Source organism: Triturus cristatus, chromosome 3_1 (assembly GCF_964204655.1).
Source record: "Triturus cristatus chromosome 3_1, aTriCri1.1, whole genome shotgun sequence".
NCBI classification, from domain to species: Eukaryota; Metazoa; Chordata; class Amphibia; order Caudata; family Salamandridae; genus Triturus; species Triturus cristatus.
Window position 1 is genome coordinate 610,295,103 of NC_140583.1, and position 18,998 is coordinate 610,314,100.

Genomic DNA, 18,998 nt, shown 5'->3' on the forward strand with positions numbered 1-18,998 from the left:
CACCACCTCTACGACTGGAAACTCCGATAAGGAATCGACGAGCACCAGCATGTTGCAACCATCAGGGAAGCTCCCGAAGTCAATACTGATCTTGGACCATGGGAGTTCGCTTGGCTCTTCGGTGATGACTGGCGCCGATGCTGGGTCGCCGCCCATGATGGTGCACAAGTGACATTGCCACACCATGCATGCATGCCTCCACTCTGGTATCCATAGCTGGGAACCAGACCTTGTTTCACAGCCGAGTTTTGGTTTTAGCCATCCCCTGATGCCCCACATGTGCCAGCTGGATGATTCTGTCTTGCAGTGCCTTCGGAATTACAAGGACATGCCCCCTCAGGACACCTCCTTGATCTCCTTCGCTCAGCTCATGGCGGGTCTGCCAGAGTTGTTGTCGTGCATGACTATCTTCCACTCTGAGCGACTGGGCCCTGTCCAGGAAGTGGGTCCACCAGTTGTTCAGCAGGGTGCTTTTCACTCTGGCCAGGGTCTCGTCTTTGGCCGTTGCTTGGCCGTTCTCCTCCAATGTCAAGGCTTTGGGGCATGACTCGTATGAGACCATCTTCACGAATGCCTGCGAGTATGCTACATCCGAAGGTGGACTTCGACCGGCCAGAGACTCGGGGTGCTGTGAGAGGTAGTCTGCCGCGTTGTGTGCTCCAGGGCAGAGCACAACCTTAAAGTTGTACGACTGCAGCTGCATAGCACACCTTTCGATTCTGGGAGGCACCAGTCTCGATGACCCTGCGAAGAGTGGGAGCAGCGGCTTGTGGTCTGTCACCACTTGAAACTCCTACCCATACAGATAGAGGGGAAAGTGTTGACAGGCCTATTTTATTGACAGAGCTTCCCTCTCGATTTGGGCATACCTGGTCTCTGTGTCCGATTGCGCCTGGCTGGCGTAGGCGACTGGTCTCCAGGTTTCTTGGTCATGTACATGAAGGAGGACTGCTCCTAGGCCTACAGGGCTGGCGTCTACTACCAACTCTGTGCGTCGCCCCAGGTGGAAGTAGCCCATCACCGTCTTATCCATGAGCGCTGTTTTGATGGTATTGAAGGCCGTGTTGGCAGCTATAGTCCATTCCCACTTGTGGTCACTGCGGGTAAGGGCACGGAGTGGTTCTGACAGGGAGGCCAGGTTCGGTATGAACCTACCACAGTAGGTGGCCATGCCGAGAAAACTATGGACCTCGGTGGGTGTCTTCGGGGTGCTTGCCGCAAGGATGGCCATGGTTTTCTTAGGATCCAGCCATAACCCTTCTCTGGTGAAGATGTACCCAAAGCAGTCAACTGATTCCTGGTAGAAGGAACACTTTGCCCTATGAAGAGTCAGTCCGCAGTCTACCAGCCTCTGGAGGGTGCCCTGAAGGCGACTGTGGTGTTCCTCCCTAGGTGTTCGAGAACACCAGGATGTCATCGCTCAAATTATTAACACCCTGCAGGCCGGACAGTGCATCCTTGATGGCATTCTGGAAGACTTCAGCAGCAGACGATACTCGAAGCTCAGTCTCTTAAACCTCCGAAGGCTGACGTGGGTAGAGAACGTGGTGATGTACCTGCTCTCTGGCTCGAGCTCCAGCTGGTGGAACCCCGCGTTCAGGTTCAGGTTGGAGAACCATTTGGCTCCGTTCAGGTTTGCCACAATGTCGTCCATGTTGGAGGTAAGATGATGCTCCCTTTTGACTGCCACATTTGGGAGTCTCATATCTACACAAAGCCTTATGGCTGCCGGTTGTTTCAGCTTTGGGGCCATGACCAGCAGGGACACCCATGGAGTGTGGCCTGACACCTTTTCGATGACGTCGAGGTCTTCGGGCTTCTTCAACTCCTCCTCCACCTGCGGGCGGAGGTTGAACGGCACCCTCCGATGTCTCAGGGCGGTAGGCCTCACGGTGGGGTCGATGTGGAACCTGAATTCCTTCCCTTTCAACTTCCCTAGTCCCGTAAACAGTGCAGTGAATTCTTGTAGGATGGCCTTCAGTGATGTGGAAGCGGGCTCTCGTAGCACGGTTGTCGCTGGTGACTTCTGCCTCAATAACCCCTCTGAGGGTCAGTGGGTGCGTGCCGCCTTCGGTGTAGATCCGGGTCTTGGTGGGTGCGAGGGGGGGCCGTGGTGACAACGGTTCATATTGCTCCAAATCCATGACGTTGATGGATGCGCCTGTATCGATGAGCGCCTGGACAGCAGACCCTTCCACCAGGATAAAGCACATCGGCGGGGGTCTCCTGTGTTTGTCCGACCTGCTGACAAAAGAAACGACAAACACATCGTTGTCGTCTTTTTCAAGCGCGAGGCAGCACCCCTGTCTCGAGTCACCACCTTGTGATTTTCCCTCATGGGGCCGCCGTGGCAGGGTCAGCGATCTCACTGAAGGGCAGCAGTGGAAAGAAGACTGTGTGGCTGTGACCTGGGGGTGGGGTATTATCATCTCTGCATGGTTCGGCCGCATCGGCTTGCTGGCCGGCTGCGCCTGCTGTGCGCGGTGTGCTCATGTCTCCAGCACGTGTGTGTGCCGGCATTGTGTAGCAGTCTCCTCTCCGTAAGGCCTAGTGCTCCCCGTGTGGGTTAGCGGGTGGGCGCGTGGCTGGCCTGCTTGGGCGGTCCTTGCTTACTGGGGCCTTGCTTGTGTGGTGGGGCCTTGCTTGTGTGGTGGGGCCTGTGGTGTTCCAGACTGGCTGGGCCTCTGTAGGCATGTCCTATATTATATTGTATTGTTTCTTTAGGTAGCCTCTGAATGGTGCCTCTCCCTCCCCCTCGGGACTCTCTGCCGTGGAGCTGTGTTGGTGGGACTTCGAGCGTGGCAGTGCGCCTTTTCAGCGCTTCCCAGGGGGCTTCAATGACTCATCTCAAGTACGTCATCAGGGATCACGTGGGCGCCAGCTGCCGTCTTGAGCACGCTCCTTCCTAGGCATCAGAAGCATGAGGGCAGGCGCTGGAAGAGCCTCGGGCTGCACCTCACAGCTGGGGAGGTAGAGGTGTCCTTTTGGGAGTGGGCACCCCACGAGCTGCAGCACATCTGAGTCAGCAACGGCATCAGGCAGGATGAGTCAGCGGGGTCGCACAGAGGTGTGGACATCGGCACAGGTAGATAGGCCCTCGGCCTGGGGCAGCCGATGATGGGGGTTGCGAGGGCTGATGCACCGCCACCCAGGCACCAGAGCGTCACGGGCTCAAGCCAGAGGTGTTGCTGAGCACCGGAGTTTGACCGGCCTCATCACCATTGTAGCGCGGCGGGGCCCAGGGTGTCAAGGCCTGAACAGCGTTTAAGTGAAGACACAACCACACAGCAAGTTACGTGCTTACGGGAAGACCCTGAGCGGTCTCGCGCAGTTTATTTATCTCCTCGGGTCAAGCCCGCCCCGAGGAATGCATGCATCGATACATTGTATTGGAGAGCCCGGATGGCTCTCTACACCCACGACTAGAAATGGCCCAAAACATACTGTGGGGACTTCAAAATTATCGATCACAAAAAGACTTGGTTTTGAGAGGGAGTCACCTGCGTTTTTGGACCCGGGCTCAGTGGGCATCTTGGGAAACCTACCAATCCCAGACATTTCTGAAAACTAGACACCCTGAAGAGTCCAGGGAGGTGTGGCTTGCGTGGATCCCCCAATGTTTTCCTACCTAGAATCCCCTGCAAACCTCAAATTTAGCTGGAATAAAAAAGAAAATCAAACTTTTACATTTCTGCCTGGGATCACCACACTGGCACAAATGTCCTACCACCCAGCGTTCAGCTTGGTCCCTGTTCTCTAGGGTGCAGGGTGGGGGGCAGAAAGGGTGAATATGCTCATTAGAAATGGGGGGGAGCAAAGACCCTTGCCCAAGGGGCCGGTCCCCCTCCCTGGTGCCTAGTGTGTGGATCCCTGCTTAAGTATCGCCCTCGTGGGGCTATCTCCAAGCAGGGATCTGCTAGGGTGTGGTACCATTGGAAAGGGGAGATTCTCCACTTTCCATTAATAACCCCACCCCCCCGTGTGTTTCGGTGATCGAGATAGCCCCAAGAGCACCAAAACAGTGAAACTGAAACTAAGTTTCAATTTCAATGAAATAACGTACACATGCCATGAACACGATCATTATTACATTGGGGAAAAATACCTCTGGAGGTTGGGGAAGTTTTTCCCCACCTACAGAGGCCAAAAAATATATATATCTCCCTCTGTAGTTTACAGCAGAGGGATTCAGCACGCTTGTGCAAATGACAGAATGGTTCCATCATGAGCACATGAGCACTGGTACTCATGATGGAGCCATTCCGTCATGAGCACCGAAAGGGTAAATCTTAGACAAATCAATAAGTGTAAAGACTTCTCCAAATGTTATCCTCTGTACTAGATTACATTACGATATCCAGATTGTCTTTGTAGGAGTCAATTTTAAACATTTATATCACAAGTGTCTTTAGTGTTTCTCATTATGTTCAAAGTGGTTTTCGTTCGGTTATAAATATTCATGGTATCGACAGTGGTGGGTTGTGATGTTCCATTATCATCATGTGAATACTTGTTGATCTCGGAGTGTTTGTTGGTTTTTGGACTTCTTTGTGCATACTTTGTGTTTTTTTTAAACTTACTGTAATCTTCAACAAACATTTATGGAAATAAAGTGTACACAATTTGGAGAAAGTACACATAATGGAAAGAGGAAACAGCAGTGAAAGACAATGTTAAACAGTGGACAAATAATTCTGAAGGGAAGGTTTCGGTGATTAATTAGGAAAGTAGGAAGAGTGAAATGTAATAAACGTTACCTTTCAGGTGTCATAAATGTAATGCATTTATAAGTTCCCCTTGAAAAAGAGAAGCTTTCTTCAAAATGCACTGGGGAATAATCAGAAACATGGGAAAAAGCATAATAAAAATATGATGATCAACTCACTATTAATATATAACATATAAAGGAATATCTGTATATTACTGCAGTGGAAATCAATTTGAGAAGGACTAATTAAAGAGATAAAATCTTTTTGGGACCAGAGTGGATGACTGATAGGACTGTAAACTTTACCAGCTTCAACCCAAGGTACTGTTGCTTGCAGTACAAGGACCTTAACTATGAAAAACACGTCTAATTATCTACGTTCCAATCAGAATCACCAGTTTAAAAAAATGCCTAAATCTACCTGTTCTAAGCAGTGATCTAGCCTTCCAACATGCCCAGAAAGCATTCAGTAGCAATTTTGTTTGGCTGTGTTGAACTACACAAACCTTCTCCCTAATGGAGTCCCATGTGGACATCAAGACTAAGGGAATGCGAGTCTGGCTTATGCCATAGGTCACCTTCTGCACACAAACAAAACATACCTCTTCTTTGAGCAGGAAAAGCACTAGACAGGAAAGGCATTTGGCAGCCAAATGTGACAGAAGCTTGTCGGAAGATCCCAACAGGAAAATCTAGGGTGAGCACAAGACACATTGTTATTGAGTATGATTTTGCTTTTATTGGCAAATGGTAAAAATAAACAAAAATGTAGACTTAAAGTTCTTACTAATTGGCAGTCGGCTTTCTCCTGTCTCAACAGCGTCTGCAGGATTTCCAAATACTGATGTCTGCTGCTTACTCCTGTGTCCTGAGATTGGACTTTGGTGCATAACTTCTGAATCAAGGTGAGCTGAAGCAATGTTATCTCCCTTCGACTGCATGCCTGGGGTCTCAAATTAATAAAGCCGACGGGTTCAGTTGGGGCTGATGTATCACCAAGTTCATGATTTTCATCTCCACCAATATTATTAATGTGGGCATTCAAAGGATCAAATGACAAGGGGGCTGAATGAACTTTAAGTGCACAGGCATGTGGGTTGAGGAGACACACACATACATGGATATCCTTGTTGATTGGGGCTCCTAGCCGAATACAATCATGCATCTGGTGCAAATCTTCAAAGAGTTCCCCCATTTTCTGTGAATGTCTGTGGAGGTTTTTTGCTGCAATTTTGCTCTCGTGCCAAATGTCATTCTATAGTTCTGTAAAATGAATAAGATGTTAAGGGTAAAAAAAATTAATACTTCGTGCATAATCAAAGAAACAAAAACAATTGAATGAAGACCCAAAATGTTAAGGAAGTAAATAGCTGACTTCTATTGAGAAAATAAAGCTCACCATAAATAAACGATATGAGCTACTGTGCAACATCTGCTGTACTCATTTACAAGGTGTTAAATGATGAAGAGCTGCAGTTGGATTCAGAGTAATTAGAAACTATTTGAAGCAGTGACCTCTGGGGCAGGGTCTCGCCGACAAATATACGGAGGACAAGCCTCAACTTCAAACATGGATGTGCGTCATCTGTGAAGGGCAGACTGCTTGAGGCCTAGCCCACAGACATGGCAGATCCCTATGGCCTTGGCCTCGCTCATATGCCTTAATGGGGCTCATCAGCAGTGGGCAAGTGCTAAAGTGCCTGTTTTCAAACTCTATGCACCTCACTCTGCCAAACAAGTTTACTAGCGGCAACATCCTATCACTAGTCACCTTTCACTATCCACCTCTGATTTAAATTGGGATTATCTGTCATTAACCACCTCCTGCTACTAGCCTGCTTGTCTGCCACTTTCCACCTCCTAGTACATTGACCCCCCCCCATCTGTCTGTACAACTCTTACAAAGCTCACATATCCTGTCACCTTCCACCTAAACAGTAACCATCCGCCACCTATCCCACAATGCTTCTCTCCGGTCACTGCCCACCTACATCCTATCATACAGCCACATGTATGCCTTCCTGTTTTTCCTCCATCTGTTGATCTCTACGTCTGCTGGGCATATAAGAATAGTATGCTATGTCTGGTGCTTCTGGAAAGCTGCTACTGCTGGAAAAAAGTGTCCAACTAAACTTGACTATGTCTTCCCTAATCTTAATTGCCTTAAAGGGGCCACCACTTCCCCAGCTGCTATCTACACACAATGGGACCCTAACTATACACCGCAAGTCAGACAGGAGGTTATCAAACATGAGCCTTACCTCCCTTCTCATGATGTAAGATCTCAAACATCAAACCCCTCTATTCTGCTTTTGACTCAATGACAAACAACTTTACAGAGCCAAACAGCACAGGAGATTATCAGAAAGCTATCTTTAAAACTGACAGACTAACTGGTGGTACTCTGTGGCTGTCATTCTTAGTAAGCCCCTGGATTAATTCTTGAAAATGAAAACAAAACCACACCCAATAACATCCCAAGAAACCTTGCTATATAGGAAGAGACATTCCACTGCCCCAGACACATGGGAACTGGTACTGCTGGTTAAATGCGAAGTGAATCATAAAAGACGTGGAGGCCATTCTGTTTTACTCAAGTGGTTGTAAAGAGACAACATTTTAAGGTAGCACCTACTGCAGAGAGCAAATATGGCAGGGTATGCTGGTAAGATAATCACATGGTTAATGTAGCTGTTGAATAGATAGCATCGTAGGCCTGAATAATTAAATCCCTCAGCAGGCAATGTATGCTGCAGAGAATTCTGGGTAACATCAAACTTCTTTGTTATGTGAGATAGGTCAGTATGTTACTGCTTCTGTGGCAGAGATCATTATTAGGCCTACGGGTAACAAACATTTATCAAGTAAACAGCAAGGAGTAATTTTAATCCTCACATGTTTATATCAGTATTTCATTACTAAAAGGTTGGCAAATCTAGTTTGTTTGAGTAGAAATAATTACTTAAATGGCAAACATACATGTTGTAGCACGTATTATATAAATGATGCTTTCTGTAATTACACACTTAGGCATATGTACTTCCGATGAAGCACAGTCTTTATCAATTTACAGCCAAAGGTCACTTTTACATCACACTTTATTCTTTGGAAACTAGTGCAGTGCCATGTAAGAAAACATTTGTTGTTAAATATGGAGTCACGGTTCCAGCTCCGCTGCTTGTTTGACTTCTTTCTGGAAAGATAACCTGCTGTGGTAACAATTGAAGGATGGAATGCTGAATAAATCAAACATTCACCCCAGTCAAGAGATCTGGGTTAAATCCATCATACTTTTGCTCACTACACCACCCAAGTTTGGACCCGCCGTATGCAAATCAATCTTGAACCTGCTCCTCATGAGAACAGTCAAGCCCGAACTGCCAAGCAAGGTCCTTCCCGGACCGGAAAAAAGCATCCTGGGACCGGTTTCGGCCATGCTAGCTTGAATCCAGTGACACAGTGATCAAGGGACCCACGTCTGGGCAATCCCCATCTCACTTAGGCCGAAAAATGCTGTGGCAACAAATGATGGATGGAATGCTGAATAAACCAAACATTCCCCCCCCCCCCCCCCAGTCAAGAGATCTGGGTTAAATCCATTGTTCTTTTACTCATTACGCCACACCAGTTTGGACCCATCCATCACTTGTGTGTCTTTTGCTTTCTCGCCCTAAGTGTGCCGGGTATGCCCAGACATGGGTCCCAGGCTCATTGTGTCACTGGATTCAAGGTAGCCTGGCTGATGAGGGGTGATACCACGAAATCGGTCCCAGGAGGCTTGTTTCTGGTCAAGACTGATTTGCATATGGCTTGGTCTTAAGTGGGGTAGCGTGGAGGGCAAAAGAACTATGGATTTAACCCAGATCTCTTAACTGGAGTGGCGAATGTTTGATTTGTTCCGCATTCTGTCCATCATTTGTGTGTCTTTTGCTTTCTCACAGAACGATAACACGGACAGAAGCAGTGAGTGTACACCAACATTTTCAACAGAATTAGCATTGAGACTAGGATTGCACAGTGCCTGCTGCATGGGCATTCAAATCTTTTCAAGGAGGTTGACACCTATGTGCCTACCTAGAGCAGTTACCAAGGTTGTGGCTAGGCTGATCCCAAAATAAATAAATAATAATAACCTAGTAGATCAAATCTATGTCTCAATACACGGAAAGCCAAAGAATCAACAGGTCATGAAGTGAAAGCAGCAGAACTTTCAAGCTGCTGACGTGGAATATCATCCAAGCAAGTATGGGGTCAAAATTCACATATTGACTCACAAGTGTCAGAGATCTGTTTGTTACCTACACGTCGCTAATGCCTTAAGTGTGTATGTTCTCTGATTCTCTGAACAATGAACGCTTGCACTAGTCTACTTGTATCTATTCTATGAGGAATGCCTATATTGAACTTTACTGCCTTCTGTAAAACACAGAAGCTTGCTTTGCTCCTCCATATTACACCTGTTCTGAGAGGAGGGAAAGCTTGCATAGCTGCTTCTTCGATGGGGAAAGATTGCTCTGCTGCTGTCTTACTTGTACGTATCCTCTAAAGGAGGGAAGCTGGGTTTTTTTCTGCCTAATGTGTACCTGTTCTATGAAAAAGGGGATGTTTCTACTACTGTTGCCCCATATTATTGGCAAACAGCATATGCTGAATGTGCCTGCTTGACATGTCCTATAAATCTGGTATTGCCTCACAATAGGTGATGCGAGATACCTCTAGTCCTGAGAACTGTGCTGTTGCTTCCTCCTACCTCTGTTGCATCCCATGTCCACTGTATGTTTTTTTTAAAAGTGGGTGAGGAAGCTGGTTTAGGGAGGACCAGGCAGCTAATTGCTGCTGGCGCCCCCCTTATAAAAAGCACTTGTGAGCTACTTCTCTTTACCTTTGATCTATCTCATATCAGTATATAAAGTAAATAAAGAATAATGGTGCCCACCTCATTTTGTAGGCGTGAATATGCACGTGCACACACATCATTATCAATGTACACACCAGCAAATTGACATACCCACGGCATTACACTTTTTTTGTCAAAACTTTTGGCCAAGCTGCACTGCATCTTGTCAATGCTGTACAGCATAACTAATAGCTCCCAATGGCGCAACCTATTGGCTTTGCCAATGTTTTTCTTTGTAGAAAAATATCAAAAAGAGGGAGGCAGACGGAAAACGAAGGAGGACTCATCCTCCAATTATATGTTCTGGTAACCAAAAGGAGTAACTCTTTTTTCAGCTATACATATTGTCAACCTCGCATTGGAAAAGAAAATGTTTTTTCTTTAAATAACCCTCACCCACAAGGGTTACCCCTTGGTGGCATGCTTCATCCTAGAGTTCTTCCCTAATCCATGCGGAAAGGGGCGTGCTCCGATCGACGGATACGTGGGAGCACTGGTAGTATCTGTGCCTATCCAGAATGTAAGAGTGTGTAGGAGTGGGAGTTTCTTATATGTTGAAATGAGAGCTTAAAAATATCTGGCTGGTGGGAAAAGGTAATATTTATGGTACCTCCAGTTAATATGGTTTAAAAATGGGGATGGTGAGTGACTTCTGGGGTGATGTCCCCAAGTTTCTCTGGTCAACTAGTTTCAAGCCCTACCCCAAGGCTTTTCATCAGGACCTAAGGTGGTTACTCCCTGGTACCAATCCTTCAGTCGTAGAGATACCTTGTTCTCAAATGAATGTAGAGATAGATGAAAATGTGTACATATAAATATATACAGCACCTAGTCGGTCTGTTTCGTTGATATCTACGAGGATATGAGAAGAGAGAGAATTCATAAAATACACAGCCCTTAGATCTTATTACAGCTTTGCATTTTGTACATAGTGCACCATGGGGAGTAGATGGTGAAATAGTTCTTGCGTGTCAAAAGTGAACAAAATGTGAGGAATATCATCAGAAATATACATCTAGGACACATAGGACAACTTGGACTACACACAGAAAAGAACATAGATGTAATTAACCTCAATCAGACATCATGAGTCCAAACAGGGGAGGAAGGACGCCTCTAGTCACACTCTGCTAATGAAGAAATATTAGGGGCAGGGGTAAATGGTGTGGCAGTAATTTGAGATGAGTTGCTTTGTTTGCGCTACTTCACAGAAACAGAGAAAAACTCGGTGCTCGGCTCCTTTGTACTTACTTCCTCAAGGCCAGTCCTTCGGTTTGGTGGATAACCGTCCGTCCGTGGCTCCGAGGTTGTTAGGGGCATGGCCCGTCCCGTTTATCTAGGCCAGAAAAGATACCCGCTCCTTGTGGAGCGTGATGCTCAGTACTCACAGCAGTGAGTTTGCACCCAGTAGCGGCGGTTGAAAAGGAAAAACGTTAAACGAATTTTTTTAATTAAAAAGGAGACCCTTGGTGAACTTGTTGTGAAAGTTAAAACTCTGATCACGATTACAGAGAATTCTTCCTATCAGGGATGATGCACATAGATATGTAATGTGAAAAAAGTGTCGGGAGTTCTCATTGCCTAGGATGCCAACTGACACGTAATGTGAAGCTTAATGCTCACTACTTACAACAGTGAGTTTGCGCCTGGTTTCAGCAAAGATTTTTTTTTAAAATAGATCAGAATAGGAGGCAGCATGGGGAACGGCTGATATAAGCACTGGGAGAGCGACAGGGTTTAGCATATTACAGATAAAACCTTTTTGTTCCAGGCTCTCATAGGGGTCTCAATGAGAATATCCCCTAGGGCCAGTTCATATGACCTCCTGACATTTGAAACCCACCCCACAACCTTTATCATGGTACATACCTATGGTGTCACCAGGGCTTTAAGTGGAAGTTTTTTCAATATTATACACAAGCCATAGTTGCTGCTTATTTATCTTACGCAACTAACAACCACTGACAAAACCAATAGTCCTGACTTGGTGGTATGATGTTACTTGTATCATATATCTGGACGCAATGACAGGAACAGCAAAATACAAGTCGGGCGACACGCTGTGCTAAACACAGATTTTTAGCTTGCGTGTTTTTAAGCCATGCCCTTAACCACATTGTCCACGCCCCTTTGAGAGACCCCCCCAGTTTTTTCATCCCACTTAAAGCCCTGGGTACAGAGCCTATCACCTCTAGGACTTGATCTGGTGGGGGCTGGCACTGGGTACAGATCCTCCTGCATTGGGTGCGCTCAGAGCGTGACAATAGGCAGCTGTGGGCTCTTGGGAAATCAGGAGGGTGATCTTTAAAAATTTCAATAAATTGCATTACTTTTAAATCTCTACCGTGATTTTTGTAGTCGTGGGGGTGAGGGGGACGTGGTGAGGGAATCTGAGATCTCTGTTCAGATTTTGCTACTCAAGCCTGTGCTCTGTTCTGCTCTTACACGCCCTCCCACAGAGGTGAGTCCAGTGCATCACACCAGGGTCTCTTACCTACATTTTCCGTCCCATGCATGATGTGCTGATCCAGTGCAGTGTTTTTCTTCCAATTCTGGAATTTCTAGCCCTGTATTATAATGGAATAAACATGACTACAAGCCCCAGAATTCAAAGAAAAATCCTGGCATGGAGCAGCACATCACTCATGGACCTGGGAAACTGGACAGCGATGCCTAATATGTTTCAGAATCGGAGCCCTATAAAAGACTTCTGTGGGTTAGTCTGTTTGCTGTAGAGGTATGTGTGCAACACGGAGGTCTCAGGTTTTGAACCCAGGTCAATAGGTCATGGATTTAACGTACCAGCTGCACTCTAGGATTCATCCTCGACTCCTCCCTCTCCATGTCCAAACAGGTCAACGCCGTCTCTTCCTCCTGCTTCAACACCCTCCGCATGCTTCGCAGGATCTACAAGTGGATCCCGACCGAAACAAGAAGAACGGTGACACAGGCCCTCGTCAGCAGCAGGCTGGATTACGGCAACGCACTCTACGCCGGAATCCCAGCCAAACACCTACGAAGACTACAGCGCATCCAAAAAAACGCCTCTGCCCGACTGATCGTCAACGTCCCCCACCGCAGCCACATCACCCCCCACCTGACCAACCTACACTGGCTCCCCGTCGACAAGAGGATCACCTTCAAACTCCTCACCCACGCACACAAAGCACTCCACGACACCGGACCAGCCTACCTGAACAGCAGACTCAGCTTCCACACCCGCCAGCTCCGCTCCACCAGCCTTGCACTCGCCACCGTCACCCCGCATCCAACGAACAACCTCCGGTGGCAGATCCATCTCCTACCTCGCCGCCAAGACCTGGAACACCCTACCCACTCAGCTACGGCAGACCAAAGACTTACTCGCCTTCAGAAGACTCCTCTAGACCTGGCTCTTCGAGCAGTAGCGCAACTCCCCTCCCCCCCTCTCAGTGCCTTGAGACCCTCACGGGTAAGTAGCGCGCTTTACAAATACCATGATTGATTGATTTAAGCCTGTATGTTCTCAGCAGGTCACAGTCCGTCATCACTAAGGGTTAAACGTAACCGCTACATCGCTCCGTGGAGGTGTGTCATTCAGGAATCGAGTTCTCATTGCAGGATAGCACGGATGGTAAGGGCAATAGCTGTAAGGTTCCCCTCTACGAGGCACTGGTCTGAGTTGAATAACTCAAGGGTTAGTGCAACCACTGCAGCGTTCTCTCTGTCTCCGCAGATCACATTATTTTACATTCGTAGCATAGCTAGAGGGGTTAAAGCAAGTGCAGCAGAACCCTACCTCTGCAGGCCACACACAGGGCGTGACTTCAGTAGGAGAGATCAGGGCCCACGCTATGTATGTAGGAAGCAGGGTCTGATTTCAGGAGGGTAACTCAAGGGGTTAATGCAGCCCTGTTTTTCTGCAGGTCGAAGGGTGTGAACGCAATAGGACAGACCCAGAATGTAATTCCTCCCTGATCTCAGTAGGATAGCTGGCACGTGGAGTTAATGCACTCGCTGCAGGGTTCCTCCTCACTCTCTCTTCTGGTAACAACCCAGCGTGGTCTCTTCCTCCCCGTCACATCCCATGTCCTGCGGCCGAGGAACAAACGTGATGGTGGCAGGGGTGGGGGTGAGGATGTGACGACATCCCTGGATGAGGTCATGGGAGGGACAGAAGCCTTAACCGGGAGGCGCTATAAATACAAAGGCCGGCCTGCAGAGTCGGGGAGTAAGGACTGGCGGACTAAGCTGTTGAGGTGTCAGGCCCAGGAAGAGGAATCACTCGAAATGAGCGTCTAGACGTCACGACTGGCATGAGTGTGAAAAAGTCTTGGCCAGCTGACACGAGCGTTGGAACCAAGAAAATGGGTGCTGTGAGGTGAGAGTCAGAGGCAAAACACCAGAGAGGGTGATAACAAGCGCTTGCCATTGCCTTGTCCTCCCCGTGACCCCGTGCGCCTCTGAGCTCCGTACCTGCTTCATAGCTGTTGTGAAGACTTTTATCATCTGCTAGTTAAATAAACAAGCAGATTAGAAAAGTCATCACAACAGCCGTGAAGCAGGCGAGGCAGTCCATCAAAAAGCCAAAGGGAGGCAACGAAAAACCATCCTTTCCAATGGGAAGCCAGCGTTTACCATAAACGCTGACGCTACCCAATGGAAATGAGGGGCGGGCCTAGAGTCCCCTTCTGGAAACGGACTTATTTACTATAGCTCTCACAGGCGAGAAGCGCATGTGCGCTCCAACGCCAGGCGAAACCTAAAAACACCACATGTCTCCCTCAGGAGCTTAAAACAGAGATACAGACTATAGATGTCCGTCTAAAGCCCTACCAACCCACTCAACAAAAATCTTGAGGAACTCAGTAAGACACTTAAGATTTTGAAATTTCATTAAAGCAAAGTAAATTCCATAAACTTAAAAGAGACACTGCTTGGTGAGCTATTTGCAGATGGCGTCGTCAAGTCTTGGGGTGAATAAAACCCCGGTGACCCCGCACCCACAGTGCTCACACAATTCCAATTCCACAGAACACTGCACGCGCTGTTAAGTATTTTAGGGGATGACTTACTCGAACCCCCAGAATTACCAGCCTTAATCTATGCCATAAACGCAAAATCAACACTCAGAAAAATTTCCAAGATCTATAAATTATCTATGTTCTACAGAGAAAACTAGCCTGGCAATGAGACTTGAATAGAGATATAGATGACACAATGTGGACTTACTGCTGTGCTAACACCAAAGGCATTTCACTAAATGGTAGGCATAGATTAATATACTTTAAATACCTCAATAGGGTATACTACACCCCGGAGAGGCTACATAGATATGGCCTACGGGAGGATCCAGCATGCGAACGCTGCACTACACGGCCTGCCGACTTTTTCCACCTGGCCTGGTCATGCCCTGGGATTTCCGCCTTTTGGGATTCAGTATTTCGAGAACTACTGAACTGACACTTACACCAGAACCTGCACTAGCTCTACTAGGCTACTCTAAACAGTTACCTAAGGTGGTCAGACGACTGGTGGACATGGCACTGCTAGTAGCCAAACGCAGGGTGGCAATCTGTTGGTCACGGGGACCTGTTCCCACGATAACACAGTGGTCACAAGACATGATTTACTGTAGCACAAAGACTGAACTTTTTAGTGAACTCCTACCTCCACGGAGTAGGCCTAAAAACTTTTGAGAATTGTACAAAACTTACCTCGCCACTAAGACGAGTGGTGACGTGGCAGCGGCCGACACAACGCAGGACACAACTGGATTACCTAATGATATCCCCCGACCGCCCCTGAGAGTGATGAACTCTGATTCTCAGCTAGACGATGAAATTACACTGAGGCTGTGCTGGGAGGAAAGCTCAGGATGTGTTTGTAGCACTGAAGTGGGTTGAGTTTATATTGTTGTAATGAGATGGGCTTACAGTTGTAATGGTACTCCGCTTGCATATTTCTGGTCAATGTGTGTCATAGCGATTGTCATACTGAGTCTCAAGCTTGTTTGTTGTAAAATTCAATAAAAATATATACATAAAAAAGGAAAAAACATTTTTCTTTTAAAAGACACTGCTAATTTCAGCCATGAAAGGGTTTATCTGTACATCAAGGAAGACTATATATCCTCGGGAAGAATCCCCGGTTCAACACAGACAGCGACCAATTAGGTACAAGCTCAGATAGCTCAATCTCTAGCACAGGAACTAGGGGCCCCAAAAGGGGAATGCAAAACTATAGATGGGGGTATGGCGATGGACAATTTTGCAACTGGGGCCCGTATCAGTGGCCGCCGACTTACCCAGGACCTTTCTTTTACGGTCCACAACAGCCCCCTTTCCAGCCCTGGAACCCACAACTGGGATCTTTCAGGCAGGATCCCCAGTCACTATGAGCCTTTTTTAGGATCAGGCCGACAGAGAGGGAGAACGAGGAAGAGGAACCATGTCCAATGGACCACAGATCAAGACCCCACCAGAGTGTCAACCAGGAGTATGATGAACTCACACAGCAACTAAACAGGTCCAAGCATTCGACTAGCTTAACTGTCAATCTAACAAAGACCCCGCTCACGAAATGTCAGAAAGACGTCCTTGAGAAAGGTCTAGGCTATGTACCTAATGCCAACCTTGATAAGCTCAAATTAAGCTGCAAGGTCAATGAATTTATGAGAAAATTGAAGCTAAAAGCATTCTTTACAGACAAGAGGAAGGGGCATCACAAGCCAACACAGCCCTGAAAGTCAAGTCATCTTTTACCCCCACTCCGGCCTCTGCCATCTCTGTCGCGATCCACGCCTTTGAAACAGCGGTTTTGAAAGACATAGGAAATATCAATCCTGAAACACTTAAAACACTCCATAACACTACAAGAAAACAAATGCAGGCAAACCGAGAGCTCTCGGAAAACAAGAATTTGGTCATCAAGTCAGCCGATAAGGGAGGGGCCATAGTCATCCAAACCACTGAGGCATACCGGATGGAATGCCTCTGTCTACTCAATGACCCCAGGAATTAAGAACTCCTAACCCGAGACCCCACTGAGTCATTAGGTTAAATATTATGAGAATGTCTGAAGAAGCCCTAGCCCATGACTGGATCTCTCCGAAGGAAAGTGACTTTCTGATCAATAAACATCCAGTAACCCCATAGCTTTACACAATTCCCAAGATACACAAGGATCTGATCACACCCCCTGGACCCTAATCGTCTCAGGAATAGGGTCTATCCTTGAACCTCACTCGAGGTTCGCAGATGCGTTTTTAAAACCAATCGTACATGCCACTGACACAGACCTTAAAGACACGAAAGATGTGTTGAGAACCCTGCAGAACATGTCTTTCGACCCAGAAAACAATTATTGATTGGGGTAGACATCGAAAGACTTTACACGAGTCTTCCACACACGGAAACACTCGACATCATAGAGGACATCCTTTTCGAAGGACTGCGAGTATCAACCTCAAGTAACATAGTTATGGAGTGCTGCAAGTGAGCACTGACAGAGAACATCTTTAAGTTTGAAGACACTTTGTATCTACAGAAACATGGGACCAGCACAGGAAGCACTTTCGCTCCTAGTGTAGCGGGTCTTTATGTACACCATCTTAAAAAACACAAGATTCTTGTCACCCAAAACCCTTGCATCACCAACATCATAATTTGGAAAAGGTACATAGATGACATGCTGGTCATATGACAAGGTGATGAGAATAAAACAAAATACTTTCTTCTCTGGTTAAATAGACAGAGCGACTTCCTAAAATTTACACACGGTGTATCAAGAACCGAACTAGTCTTCTTAGACTTGAACATTTTCTCAAGACTAAGGGGGACGGTAAACAACTACCCATTTTAAACCAATGGCACAAAAATGTCTCCTCTCTTTCGATAGCTTCCATCCGAGACACCTCAGGGAAAATCTCCCTTTTGAGCAATTCTTGAGACTAAGACGCAACTGTTCTACATTGAGTGGTTCCAACCAACAGGCTGCGGACCTGGCTTCCAAACTAGAAGCAAGGAAGTACCCACAAAAGATTGTACACAAAGCCATGAAACAAGGCAACAACAACCATTGGGAGGCCCCGATGGAGATTCCTTCACCAAAGGATAAAGAAGCCCGACCTATATGTATTACAACCTACAATTGTGCGTCTAACCAAGTGAGCAAGATTATCAATAAGCACTGGCACATTTTGAACAGCGGGAACACCCTCTTTCTGAAACCAATGTTCTCGCATAAAAGAGATTGCAGTCTAAGAGACATGTTAGTACACACATGACCACATACACCTGGATATAGGTTATCTGGACAGTGTTTCATCACTCCTCTAAAGGGACACCATCCCTGTGGTAACTGCCGTGTGTGCCATCTAAGACAGTCGACTAAGACAATCACTTTCAACAACACGACATGGGAGATGCGACGTTTCACTAATTGTAACTCTGAACGGGTGATATACATAATCATCTGCCCTTGTAAGTTCAATTGCGTAGGGAGGACCACACACACAGTGAAGACAAGGATCTGTGAACACCGCAGTAATCTCAGATGCCAATGCACAACAACCGAGAAGGCAGCACAATACATTAAATGGCATCACACTGTCAATGATCTACGATGGGCAGTCCTCAAACAAGTGAGCATTTTGAGAAAGAGCAACGCTGGGTTTTCAGACTAAAGTCACATGTTGGGGGTCTCAATGAGAATATTCCCTGGGGTCAGTTGATATGACCTCCTGACATTTGGAACCCACCCCCCACAACCTTTTTCATGGTACCCACCTATGGATCCTTGAAGAAAAGTGTTTTATCTGCAATATACTAAACCCTGTTGCTCTCCCACGGCCTATGTCATCCTTTCCCCATGCTGCCTCCTATTCATATCTATTTTTTGTTTGTTTTATTATTTGCGGAAACCAGTCGGAACTCCACAGCTGTGAGTAGTGAGCATTAAGCTTCACAATAAGCGTCAGTCAGCATCCTAGTCTCCTTTGGCAACCCCCCCCCCCCCCGACATTTTTTTTGCATCATCACCGATAAAAAGTAGTCTCCGTAATCATGATCAGTATTTTAACTTTCACAACAACCTTTTATAAATCATGGTCATTACATGGGTTGGTGCATAAAGTAACTGCAGACTAGAGGACGGGTTACAGAATATCATTAATTCTAATGGGGTAGCCAATATCCCGCAGAACCGGGGAGAAAAATGGTGTAAAACAACAGCTGGTTCTGTCGGGAAGAGAACAATTACTTCTAAGCTAGAGTATTCTGGGACAAGTAACTAAGGTGTGCCAATGAATGGCATGACACATAAAGGACTTAAAACAAATTAAATTAATAAGCACCATAGACACAGAAAAATATATTCTCACTGTATATTAATATTCATTTAACGCAGAAATAC

General features: G+C 46.7%; 1 protein-coding gene across 1 annotated transcript in view; it reads right to left on the reverse strand.

The window, feature by feature from the left end:
- The window catches only part of LINS1 (lines homolog 1), a 181,893-nt gene that overhangs the window by 136,827 nt on the left and 26,068 nt on the right, over nucleotides 1–18,998 (reverse strand). The window contains exons 2-3 of the mRNA XM_085644535.1: nucleotides 5,496–5,971; nucleotides 5,311–5,400 (exon numbers count right to left, since the gene is read on the reverse strand). Of these exons, the coding sequence (XP_085500661.1) occupies nucleotides 5,311–5,400; nucleotides 5,496–5,903 (498 nt within the window). The 5' untranslated portion in view covers nucleotides 5,904–5,971. The remainder of the gene's footprint in view (nucleotides 1–5,310; nucleotides 5,401–5,495; nucleotides 5,972–18,998) is intronic.